General features: G+C 43.1%; 1 protein-coding gene across 1 annotated transcript in view; it reads right to left on the reverse strand.

Annotated features, from left to right (window-relative positions):
- The window catches only part of SAMD7 (sterile alpha motif domain containing 7), a 112849-nt gene that overhangs the window by 55008 nt on the left and 43860 nt on the right, over positions 1-13981 (reverse strand). Inside the window, exons 2-4 of the mRNA XM_077290583.1 lie at positions 6902-6992; positions 2359-2485; positions 1846-1976 (exon numbers count right to left, since the gene is read on the reverse strand). Coding sequence (XP_077146698.1) covers positions 1846-1976; positions 2359-2485; positions 6902-6992 — 349 coding nt within the window. The remainder of the gene's footprint in view (positions 1-1845; positions 1977-2358; positions 2486-6901; positions 6993-13981) is intronic.

Consider the following 13981-nt stretch of genomic DNA (forward strand, 5'->3'; position numbering starts at 1 on the left):
GACACGGTGGTTGGAACCAAAGATCTCAAATTTGGACTCATCAGACCAAAGCACAGATTTCCACTGGTCTAAAGTCCATTCCTGGTGTTCTTTAGCCCAACAAGTCTCTTCTGCTTGTTGCCTGTCCTTAGCAGTGGTTTCCTAGCAGCTATTTTACCATGAAGGCCTGCTGCAGAAAGTCTCCTCTTAACAGTTGTTAGCAAAACACAAAAACAACACGACTAAAAAAGCTCCAAGAATATTTAAATTAATTCAACATTGTATTTTATTAAGGAAAACAGGTAAGGATGGAAAACAGGAAAAGGAGGAGGTACAACAACTAGCACATGCCAGAAATGGACGCTCAACAAGACATGTAATAATATGAAAGGCCGGGAAAGTAACGATATTCAGTATATCTATTGCACTAATGCCACCTAGCCTGACTTAATACCAACCCAGCACAAGAAAAAATAAATAGGTAAGAGACATGACACACTAAGGTGGCATATTACCCGTATTTGTGACCAGGGGATGTCCAGGAGCGTCCTCCCCGACGCGCGTTTCGGCGCTGTAGCCTTTCTCAAGGGGAGAAAGGCTACAGCGCCGAAACGCGCGTCGGGGAGGACGCTCCTGGACATCCCCTGGTCACAAATACGGGTAATATGCCACCTTAGTGTGTCATGTCTCTTACCTATTTATTTTTTCTTGTGCTGGGTTGGTATTAAGTCAGGCTAGGTGGCATTAGTGCAATAGATATACTGAATATCGTTACTTTCCCGGCCTTTCATATTATTACATGTCTTGTTGAGCGTCCATTTCTGGCATGTGCTAGTTGTTGTACCCCCTCCTTTTCCTGTTTTCCATCCTTACCTGTTTTCCTTAATAAAATACAATGTTGAATTAATTTAAATATTCTTGGAGCTTTTTTAGTTGTGTTGTTTTTGTGTTTTGCTATTGATCTTTTGCGACTGTTCTCAGTCTTATGTCCTCAGCTATGATCATCACAGTACTACTATGATTGTATTTATAGCTTTAAACATCCTGTGATGTTTTTCTTCATGAAGTGTGTTGACGTCTTAACAGTTGTTGTAGAGATGTGTCTGCTGCAAGAATTCTGTGTGGCATTGACCTGGTCTCTAATTTGAGCTGCTGTTAACCTGCAATTTCTGAGGCTGGTGACTCGGATAAACTGATCTTCAGAAGCAGAGGTGACTCTTGGTCTTCCTTTCCTGGGGCGGTCCTCATGTGAGCCAGTTTCTTTGTAGCGCTTGATGATTTTTGCCACTGCACTTGGGGACACTTTCAAAGTTTTCCAAATTTTTCAGACTGACTGACATTCATTTCTTAAATAATGATGGCCACTCGTTTTTCTTTACTTAGCTGCTTTTTTCTTGCCATAATACAAATTCTAACAGTCTATTCAGTAGGACAACAGCTGTGTATCCACCTGACTTCTGCACAACACAACTGATGGTCCCAACCCCATTTATAAGGCAAGAAATCCCACTTATTAAACTGGACAGGGCACACCTGTGAAGTGAAAACCATTCTCGGTGACTACCTCTTGAAGCTCATCAAGAGAATGCCAAGAATGTGCAAAGTAGTCATCAAAGCAAAAGTGGGCTACTTTGAAGTACCTAGAATATAAGACTTAATTTCAGTTGTTTCACACTTTTTTGTTAAGTATATAATTCCACATGTGTTAATTCATAGTTTTGATGCCTTCAGTGTGAATGTATAATTTTCATAATCATGAAAACACAGAAAAATCTTTAAAATGAGAAGGTGTATCCAAACTTTTGGTCTGTACTGTATATGTACACATTTAATTGGCAGAGGAAACTGTTATCATAGTAGCCTTACCTGGGGTAGAGAAAGCTCTGTTGGCCATGACACTTGAATGACCAGGAACTGATGGTCCAAAGTGTGAAGCCAGATGCATTTGTCTTGGGTCGTTGGGAATTATCAAGTCATTCGATGGCAATAATTCTCCTCTAATAAGAAAAAAAAATTAACATTAGTTTTTTTTATAATGAGAGTTTTTGGTGAAGAATGTGTGGAAAATATAAGAAACATAAATGGAGAAACATGCGTCTTCAAAGTTTGTGTATTGGAAGGAGTCAGGCATAATAGTTTTGTATTATTATGTAACAATATAGAAATGCATTTTGAAAAACATGACTTTCACTGTACAATTAAGATTACAACATTTTGCTCGGTTAAAAAACCAATGTGGGCACAGCTATCAGTGAGTACTAATGGAGATTTATGAAAGGGTCATCTAATATTTGCTAATGTTTTACTATTGAAAAGACATTTAATATATTTACTATTGATCAATACCAAACCTAATGCTGAACATATGAATGCCGTCACCTGTCTAACAGTCGCGAATCAAACTGCGTTGGAATAACTGGCATCCTTTGCTGGATGGGCACCACAACTTGAGGGTTGACAGACATCATCTGATTTCTCATCATAATCTCTTGCTTTTGTCGTAATTCTGGATCCAGGAAAAAACGAAACATGCTAAATTAATTTTATTATGTGAAGGATGTCAAATTATTTATATACCCAGTGGATCATAATGCAATATCAGTATATAACACCATAGGAGATCCGTCGCCTGTACAACTAAGGCTGGTATACTTCAGAGGCAATTGTAGGTCTTGTACATCAGAGAACCCTACTCTGGTGTAAAACTGTGATATATACTGCAAAACACTGTGAATGCTCCCTTAGAGCACAGGAAAAACTAAGATAATCGCCAGAAAAATGCAGCATCAGTTTGGCAAATAAAATGTATGCTTTTGCGTTTTTCCATCTACAGTGGAGGAAATAAGTATTTGATCCCTTACTGATTTTGTAAGTTTGCCCACTGACAGACATGAACAGTCTATAATTTTAAGGGTAGGTTAATTTTAGCATTGAGAGAAAGAATATCAAAAATAAAATCCTGAAAATCACATTGTATAAATGTATTTGCATTCTGCAGTGAGAAATAAGTATTTGATCCCCTACCAACCATTAAGAGTTCTGGCTCCTACAGACCAGTTATATGTGACTGCTGTGCTTGCCAACAAGGGATTTGCCACCAAGTATTAAGTCTTGTTTGCCAGAGGGATCAAATACTTATTTCTCACTGCAAAATGCAAATAAATGTATATCATTTATACAATGTGATTTTCTGGATTTCATTTTTGATATTCTATCTCTCAATGTTAAAATTAACCTACCCTTAAAATTATAGACTGTTCATGTATTTGTCAGTGGGCAAACTTACAAAATCAGCAAGGGATCAAATACTTATTTCCCCCACTGTATCTATAATTATGTCTTCACTTAACCCCCGTGCTTTGGTTTTCTATATCTGCTGATATCTACTATATAATCATCTAATTCTGTCTGTTTGTATTGGAAATCCTGTGTCGCTGATTGGTCGCGCCAGCCGCCTGCGACCAATCAGCGACAGGTGCAGTTCTGTCAGTCACAGTGCCACGTAGTTCAGTCATGTTTACTGAACAAGTTCAGTCAGTCACAGTGCCACATAGTTCACTCACGTTTTCTGAACAAGTTCTGTCAGTCACAGTGTCACGTAGTTCACTCACGTTTACTGAACAAGTTCTGTCAGTCACAGTGCCACGTAGTTCACTCACGTTTTCTGAACAAGTTCTGTCAGTCACAGTGTCACGTAGTTCACTCACGTTTACTGAACAAGTTCTGTCAGTCACAGTGCCACGTAGTTCAGTCATGTTTACTGAACAAGTTCAGTCAGTCACAGTGCCACATAGTTCACTCACGTTTTCTGAACAAGTTCTGTCAGTCACAGTGTCACGTAGTTCACTCACGTTTACTGAACAAGTTCTGTCAGTCACAGTGCCACGTAGTTCAGTCATGTTTACTGAACAAGTTCAGTCAGTCACAGTGCCACATAGTTCACTCACGTTTTCTGAACAAGTTCTGTCAGTCACAGTGCCACGTAGTTCACTCACGTTTACTGAACAAGTTCTGTCAGTCACAGTGCCACGTAGTTCACTCACGTTTACTGAACAAGTTCTGTCAGTCACAGTACCATGCACAAATATATTATAGTGTCGATGTACTTCTTTCGTCTGACGATTTATTTAAATACAGTTAGATATTCATGTAATGGTTTATATATTTTGTTTAATAATTTCGTTCAGTTGTATTAAGTTCTACGAGCAATAAAATTTAATGATAATGTATATATTTTACCCGGAAAATCCTGTGTGTTCATTGCATTATTCTTAAATCTTCATAAATAAACTACATACATATTCTAGAATACCCGATGCGTTAGAATCGTGTCACCATCCAGTGTGTTGTAACTGTAACAAGCATGACTAATAAAAAGCAATAATAGGAGAAATGAGAAATGTTTGCCAGTCTATACTTGTTTTCTTACCAACTCCAGGGCACTACTGTTTTCATTTTGTATCCAGATACGCACATTGATTAAGTAGAATGATATGATATCAGCAGTTTGGGATGGTGCTGGAATCTAAATACAGCTTGTGAATGTGTTGGAGGCCATCCAGACTTTGGCATGGGAAACCACTGTTTTGTTAAGCATTAGAATTGATCTCTATATAAGTAAGAAGAATCTACCTCAGGCTATGTGTACACGTTGCGGATTTTGCTGCGGATCCTTTGATGCTGCGGATCTACAGCTGTTTTCCATGCGTTGTACAGTACCATGTAAACATATGGAAAACAAAATCCGCAGTGCACATGCTGTGGAAAAAAACACGTGGAAACGCAGCGGTGTTTTTTCCGCAGCATTTCAATTCTTTGTGCAGATTCCGCAGCGGTTTACACCTGCTCCTCAATAGGTATCCACAGGTCTAAAACCTCAGGTGGAATCCGCACAAAAACTGCGGTAAATCCGCGGGTAATCCGCAGTGCAGTTTACCTGCGGATTTTGCAAAAACAGTGCGGAAAAATCTGCACACCAATCCGCAACGTGTGCACATAGCCTCAAAGTATACAAGTGTATAAAAAACAGGAATGGAGGATTTCAGACGCGCTGCTGATTCCAAGATCCAAAGACAAGATGGTTAATTGAAAGTTGTTAATTGTCAATGCAGCGCCCCAGGGTCCTGGTCATTGCAGTAATACCATTCTCCTCTAGGGGGAGTGATATTATTTTTGGAGGCAAAGAAGGACAACTGCTTTCAGGTATCACAAACATGCAACACATTTCACACTCCAGGTCACCAGGGGGAGCTCTGCTCCTATTTTTTAGGGCACTCCTCACACTTAGGTAAAACTGGTTGCCTGGGGAGGAAGTTAGTTAGTTGCTGGCTGAGCTTCGCTCAGGTAGTTGGTCCCTGACAGGGGTGGGATCCTGTCAGAGATCGAGGAAGAAGGACACAGAGCTGTGCATGCCCTGAGAGCTGCAGCTTCTTGAAGAGACACTGAAGGAGAACTTGTATTGCAGAGAGTGTGAAAGAAGTCGTAGCAAAGGAGTGAATTCCAGGAGGGGAACATCCCTACACAGGCTGCCTCCTTCTGAGGCGCAGGATCCCGGTAGCCGGAACATCGAGGGAGCAACGATCCTTTATGCCTTGCTCCAGAGACCGGCAGGACAGCTAATTTCACATTACCTGTCCGCCCCTACACCCAGGAGCCAAGGTGGCACCCCTTAGAGGCTGGGGCATGATAGAGTCCCTGTAAAATGCCTCAAACCACTGGTCTTATGGGTTTGTCCTATCCATCTAGGGGACAGAGAGAGAGACATAACATCTATAACATCTGTGAGGACCTTATGAGAAGCTTAGCAGTAAGGGACTACAACACTGCAGCACTAGAGGAAGGCTACTGATTTCTACCTGGACAAGGGGACTCTGGACTTGCCTCCAAACTGGCCGGATCTGGTGCTCTGGACTGTGGATGCTGAAGTCTTCAGTAAAGGTAAAGAGACTGCAACCTTGTGTCCTCGTTCTTCACTGCGCCACTCACCATCCACCATCTACACACTGGGAAGCCCTGGGGACACACTTCACCTGTGGGAAGGTATACCATCTAGCTGCCATAACATCACCCCAGCGGACCCCTTAAAGCAGCGTCGGTCACCCTGACCGAATAACACAGGTGGCATCACGAACATCTCCCCTTTAAAGACCTTTCCCTTTTACACGGACGTCCCAGGGCCACGGAGCGGGTCAGCCACCGTGACATCTCCCGTGAACCGAAGGACCCGGTTCAGAGTATCCCACGGCCCCATGGGGGCGCTCCATCAACGCGTTTCAAAGTCAGTAATGACTCCAACTACATGTAGTTGTCCTGAGGAAGGAGTTGATACTGACTTTGAAACGTGTTGACAATAAACCACTTTCAATTAACCATCTTCTGATCTTGGAATCAGCAGTGTATCTGATATCCTCTGTTCCTGTTTTTTATATATGAATCGATTACTGTGGATTTTGCAGCAGCTGACAGTTACGCTACATAGTAATTGTGTCGCACACTACCTGTTAAAGAGGTTCCCTCTACTTTTATATTGATGCCCTATCCTTGAGATAGAGCATCAATGTCTGATCGGCTGGGTCCTACACTCAGTGCCACTGCTGATAGCAATTATCAGTGCCAGCGACAGCCGCCAGCCAAAAGTACAATAGGAGGCAGATGTGCAGTAACAAGCCCCGGCCACTACAAGTAGATGGCCAAGCTCAGCAAGCAAGTACCTCCGGCTGGCGACCCCTGGCACCGATAACCGCTGATCGGCGGGGGTGCCGAGTGCTGGACCCCGGCCGATCAGACATTGATGCCCTATCTCAAGGATAGGGCATCAATGTAAAAGTAGTGGACAACCTCTTTAAGGTGAGCATTTCACCCCTATCTTTCTATCTGTCATACTTTGCACATTTCTTTCAAAGTATAGAAGTGTATTCTTTACCTGCTGTGGGAATGCAGCCTGTGAGCTGATAGAGATGTTTTCCTTCCAAATTAGCCTGGTCACTGATCATTGACATTTTTAACACAGTTATCTATGGGAAAGGAATAAATGACACCATTACTTGTATTGAAAGGACACAGAGGACCGACTACTGCAGGGTTTATCTGGGACTTTAATTGTGATGGCCTATCCTTAGGATGGGTCATCAATATCAGATGCGTGGAGGTAAGGCCCTCTGCACACTCATCAATCAGCTGGTTGCAGCTCCTGTGGTGGCTGACTGTACAGGGTGCACAGAGCTGGAACAGCACAGCTGTATACAATGTGTAGTCGCCATTCTCGGGTGCTGAAGCTCAGATCATATTGAATGTGATGTAGTTTTTTTCTAGGGATTTCAAAGAAGAGGTGTAACTGTAGTGAGAGGAGGGGTTGCAGTTGCACCTGGCCTGGAGCCTAGGGTGTCCCAAATGGTCCCATTTTCCATACGAGAAAACCATTTCTACAACCCATGATAGTTAAGGGTCTCGTTGGAGATTTTGCAATGGGACCCACAAGGTTCTTGTTATGACCCTTGCAACTTATCTTTTATTTCAGTAGATTTATACTAAATATATTTATAATAATGTTTAGAATCCATGAGGTCAAACTAAAAGCTTTAGGTGCTTTAATCCAAGACCATTTCTATGTGTGGCCAAAGGAACATCACATTGGTCTGCACCCAGAAAACTATCTTCATCATTCATCTGTTGGTAGACTTCCTCGTTGACTACCATAAGCGCACTAAGGATCGCCACAATATTGTGCTGCTATATCGATGTTTCCCCAACTCCCGGCCTCATGGCCCCCAACACGTCAAGTTTTCAGGATTTCCTTAGTATCGTACAGGTGATTCAATTATTATTGAGGCATCAGAAATTGCCCCAGGCTCTCTCACCTGTATAATACTAAGGAAATCCTGAAAACATGATGTGTTGGGGGCCGTGAGGACAGAGTTTGGGAAACACTGTGCTAGATTAAAAGCTGAAAAGTCTGTGATTTCCTTTACTAAAAAGAGGAATGAACCAAATATGTGTCTGGGGCAAATCTAATGGACAATAAAGTCAGTCTCCATGGACACATAAAAGCCCTTAACATTCTCCGATTTGTTTTTTTTCTTAAGATTAATTGTTATCGGATTTCCCCACACTTCAGTCTATATATTGTATTGATGCAATCCGGTATTATAGTCCATAGCAGCATTCACAATTCCTGCCTCCAGAGCTCAAAGCTCTACAGTCCGGCTTATTTGAGGATATATGTACTATTCACACCAGGCATTACTCACGTGCCTAATGCAGTGATTCTCAACCTGTGAAGCTGACCTTACCAGTGAGATGCCCCCTAATGGCTACTAATAGAGTTGAACGACTTTTACTTTTTTGGGATCGAGTCGGGTTTCACAAAACCCGACTTGTGAAAAGTCGGGTTGGGTGAAAACGGCCGATTATTGTGAAAAGTCGGGGGCCGACTGAAGCACGAAACCCAATGCAAGTCAATGGGGAATCAAAGTCGGCAGAGAGTGGAGGACAGGAAAACACCTACAGTGCCCATTTTAATGCCAAAAACATCAATTCTTATTACTGAAGCTTGTCAATCTTAACTTACTTAATAATAATAGTTAGGCATTGAAAACTGGGGGTCATTTGGCTAAAGTTGTTGGGGGGTAGGGCTGGCTCAAGTTTTTCGTGGGCCCAGGAAATGCGGAATGCGTCACGGCGGTGGAGCAGGGAGAGGTAAGTATTTCAACTTTGGAAGTGCTGTGATCCTGAGCAAGCAGTGGGGTCCCACTCGTTGGCATTGGCACTGGCACAGGGCCCCTCATAGTACGGCGGTGTGTTTGACGGCGGGTGGCGCCTCCCACCGGCAGAAACACTTTTGTGTACTATGAGGGGCCCTGTGCCAGTGACGTCGCCAACGAGTATGCCCCCCCACCTGATGAAGGAACCTGCACTTTCATCTGCACCTTCCTCTTTGTCCCCGTGTAAGGTGGTATAGTATGCGGGAAGGGGAACCTGACTTTCAGCAGGGTCAGATTCTGGCTGTGTAGAGTGCAAGGGGAATGTAGTGGTCTGGGTCAATGTACCAGCAGACTCATCTAGCAGTGGCTGGGCAATGGGCAGGATGAGGAGGAAACACAGATATAGGCCCAAATAATAAAGTGGGCTAAATGCAGTTCAAAATTGGTAACAGGACTAAACAGGTGGCATTGATTTGTTCAGCGGAGGACAACTGTAATGAGAGGCTGACACAGTGAGTAGGCCTAAATAACTAAGTAGGCTAAAAGCAGTTCAAAATTGGTAACAGGACTAAACTGGCGGCATAGCTTTGTTTAGCGGAGGACAACTGTAAGAAGTGGCTGACACAGTGAGTAGGCCCAAATAAGTAAGTAGGCTAAATGCAGTTCAAAATTGGTAACAGGACTAAACTGGCGGCATTGCTTTGTTCAGCGGAGGACAACTGTAAGGAATGGCTGACACAGTGAGTAGGCCCAAATAAGTAAGTAGGCTAAATGTCTGCCAAAAATGTTTTCAGAAATAAACAGGTGGCATAGCTAGGTACAGGGGTGGGCTCCTCTGCTGAGTAGCAGACAGTGGTAGTAGACGCAAAGTATTAACTGGTCTAAATGGAGGCCAGGGCCCCTGTATATTTTAACTATCATCTATCATTTCAACAAATTTGTATTGGCAGTGACATTGAAGGATTTAACAGCACAGACTACACAGTGATGGAGCAGGGAGAGGTAAGTATTGCAAGTGGTAGAGCACTGTTCGAGCTGGGGGGGAACACTCTCTTGTGGGCAGCGGTACTGGCACGGGGCCCCTCATATTACGACGGTGTGTCTGATGTTGGTTGTGCACCACCACCGTCAGAGACACTTCATTGTACTATGAGGGACCCTGTGCCAGTGCCAGAGGCTGAGTCAGCAAGGAAAGACAAAACTTTTTCCTGCTGCTCCAGCTTTAAAAGCTGTTATCCTACTCCCAGATAAGGGAGCCTTCGAGGCCTTGTGTAGCCAGACGATGACGCTGGCTCAGCCTTAGGTGCTATTTTGCTTTTCTCACTACCACCAGATGCTCCACCACCACCACCATCAGTACCAGCTGGCAACGACCGCCCAAGGCCTCTTCCACCAGACTTCCTCATTTTTGGGAAAATGTAACCAAAATAACAACCGTTATATGGTACTATAAAACAAGGTAGAAGGTGTATATAAACTTGTTGAGAATTTAAATCTCCCTTTTTATTTTGGGGAGACTTAGGCCCAGTGTATAACACAACACAATGTAAGTGGCAGAACGTGGCTGGCTGATATACGACAAACTAAAAGAATTGACGTATATCCACTTTGTGACAATTTGAATCTCCCTTTTTGTTGGGGGAGACTGCACCACAACTCAGGCCCAGTGCATAACACAACACAATGTAAGTGGCAGAACGTGGCTGGCTCATATACGACAAACTAACAGAATTGACGTATATCCACTTTGTGACAATTTGAATCTCCCTTTTTTTGGGGGGAGACTGCACCACAACTCAGGCAGCCCAGTGTATAACACAACACAATGTAAGTGGCAGCAAGTGGCTGGCTGATATACGACAAACTAAGAGGACTGAGGTATATCCACTTTGGGAGAATTTGAATCTCACTTTTTTGGGGGGGAGACTGAACCCAAACTCAGGCCCAGTGTATAAAACAACACAATGTGAGTGGCAGCAAGTGGCTGGCTGATATACGACAAACTAAGAGGACTGAGGTATATCCACTTTGGGGGAATTTGAATCTCACTTTTTTGGGGGGGAGACTGAACCCAAACTCAGGCCCAGTGTATAAAACAACACAATGTGAGTGGCAGCAAGTGGCTGGAAGATATATGAAAAAATACAAGGACTGTAGTACAATTTCAATCTCCCTACAATGATCTCAGGACAAGTATGGCAGCAATAAAAAGGACTGCTGCACACAAAAGTGTGGACAAATAAACAAGATAACTGTGCAGAAAGGAGCAACAGGATTTTAGCTTTTTAAAAAGCGGTTGGTTTCACAGCACTGTGCAAACAGCAATGCAGCTATCAGGGAGCCTTATAAGGCAGCCTAATAAGCTACAGAGCTGATGCACAAAAATATAGCCTCCACTGTCCCTGCAAAAAAAAGGTGGTGTTGGACTGTGGAAATCACTACAGCACAAGCAGTTTGGGGGTTAATCTTCCCTCCCTAACTATATCCCTTCTTCTGATGAAGCTGCAGCAACCTCTCCCTCTGCTAAGATCGGCAGAAGTAAGATGGCGGTCGGCGTGCACGCCCCTTTATAGCACCTGTGACGCCGCAGAAAGCAAGCCAATCACTGTCATGCCCTTCTCTAAGATGGTGGGGACCGAGACCTATGTCATCACGCTGCCCACACTCTGCGTCCTCCTTCATTGGCTGAGAAATGGCGCTGAACGCGTCATATGAAACGCGACTTTGGCGCGAAGATCGCCGACCTGATGGCCGATCCCACACTAGGAGCGGGTCGGGTTTCATGAAACCCGACTTTGCCGAAAGTCAGCGATTTTTGAATTTGTCCGATCCGTTTTGCTGAACTCTAGCTACTAAGGCTCTCTTGGGGCGTTAGTATGCACAGAAGTGATTGTAAGCTGCACAGTAATAGTTTATCAACATAGTTGACTCATTTTATATGTATTTAAATGCTATGCAAAGTTCAGGAAACAAAAGAATGTAAACTAAAAATGTAAACTATGTAAAGATAGAAATGTCCATTTATTGGTGTGCTCAATGCTGAGAAATACAGACAAATACTTATCATCATACAATGCAATCATGGAGGCTTCTGATTGGCTCCAAATCTATTCTGAAGCAGGACAACAACCCCAAACACGTGGCCAATGTCATTAAGAACCATCTTCAGAATAAAGAAGAACTAGAAGTCCTCAAAGTGATGATATGGCCCTGATCTTAACATCATTGAGTCTATCTAAGATTCCATGACGATGGAATTTGCACAAGCCTGCATTTACAGATCTGGGGTTCGTTCTCTGAGATGTTTGGAACAACCTCCCTGCTGAGTTTCTTCACAAACTGCATGCAAGTGTATCTAGAAAGACTGATGCTGCGTGAATGGCGAAGAATGATCACATCAAATATTGATTTGATTTAAATTTATTTTTTGTTCATTTACTTTGCATTTTGTTAGTTGATAAAAATTAACACTTTCTAAAGCATTCTTAGGCTGGCCTCACACTCAGCGTATGTAAATACGGTACGTTTTTTACGGCCGTAATACGCAGAAAAGTCCCCAAAATAGTGATCCGTATGTCATCCGTAGGCAGGGTGTGTCAGTGTATTTTGCGCATGGCATCCTCCGTATGTAATCCGTATGGCATCCGTACTGCGATAATTTCTCGCAGGCTTGCAAAACCGACATCTAATGGATTTATGTGCTCAAATGTTCGTTAAAACATATATACAGTATATATATATATATATATATATATATATATATATATATATATATATATATATATATATATATACACTCACCGGCCACTTTATTAGGTACACCATGCTAGTAACGGGTTGGACCCCCTTTTGCCTTCAGAACTGCCTCAATTCTTCGTGGCATAGATTCAACAAGGTGCTGGACGCATTCCTCAGAGATTTTGGTCCATATTGACATGATGGCATCACACAGTTGCCACAGATTTGTCGGCTGCACATCCCAAAGATGCTCCATACAAGGCAGGATGGATCCATGCTTTCATGTTGTTTACGCCAAATTCTGACCCTACCATCTGAATGTCGCAGCAGAAATCGAGACTCATCAGACCAAGCAACGTTTTTCCAATCTTCTACTGTCCAATTTCGATGAGCTTGTACAAATTGTAGCCTCAGTTTCCAGTTCTTAGCTGAAAGGAGTGGTACCCGGTGTGGTCTTCTGCTGCTGTAGCCCATCTGCCTCAAAGTTCGACGCACTGTGCGTTCAGAGATGCTCTTAGGCCTACCTTGGTTGTAACGGGTGGCGATTTGAGTCACTGTTGCCTTTCTATCAGCTCGAACCAGTCTGCCCATTCTCCTCTGACCTCTGGCAGCAACAAGGCATTTCCGCCCACAGAACTGCCTCTCACTGGATTTTTTTTCTTTTTCGGACCATTCTCTGTAAACCCTAGAGATGGTTGTGCGTGAAAATCCCAGTAGATCAGCAGTTTCTGAAATACTCAGACCAGCCCTTCTGGCACCAACAACCATGCCACGTTCAAAGGCACTCAAATCACCTTTCTTCCCCATACTGATGCTCGGTTTGAACTGCAGGAGATTGTCTTGACCATGTCTACATGCCTAAATGCACTGAGTTGCCGCCATGTGATTGGCTGATTAGAAATTAAGTGTTAACAAGAAGTTGGACAGGTGTACCTAATAAAGTGGCCAGTGAGTGTATATATATATATATGTCATTGAGACACATATATATATATATTCTGTATTTATATTTAATTCAGCGCGATATATGTGAAAAGCCGGTAATTCAATTGCCGGCTTTTCATTTCTCCTTCCCAAACCCGACAGGATATGAGACATGGTTTACATACAGTAAACCATCTCATATCCCCTTTTTTTTTGCAATGTTAGTAGTGTGTATGTGCAAAATTTGGGTGCTGTAGCTGCTAAAATAAAGGGTTAAATGGCGGAAAAAATTGGCGTGGGCTCCCGCGCAATTTTCTCAGCCAGAGTGGTAAAGCAAGTGACTGAGGGCAGATATTAATAGCCTAGAGAGGGTCCATGGTTATTGACCCCCCCTGGCTACAAACATCTGCCCCCAGCCACCCCAGAAAAGGCACATCTGGAAGATGCGCCTATTCTGGCACTTGGCCACTCTCTTCCCACTCCCGTGTAGCCGTGGGATATGGGGTAATGAAGGGTTAATGTCACCTTGCTATTGTAAGGTGACATTAAGCCAGATTAATAATGGAGAGGCGTCAATTATGTCACCTATCCATTATTAATCCAATTGTATGAAAGGGTTCCAGATGTGCCTTTTCTGGGGT

The sequence above is a fragment of the Ranitomeya variabilis genome, chromosome 2, assembly GCF_051348905.1.
Source record: "Ranitomeya variabilis isolate aRanVar5 chromosome 2, aRanVar5.hap1, whole genome shotgun sequence".
Classification (NCBI taxonomy): Eukaryota; Metazoa; Chordata; class Amphibia; order Anura; family Dendrobatidae; genus Ranitomeya; species Ranitomeya variabilis.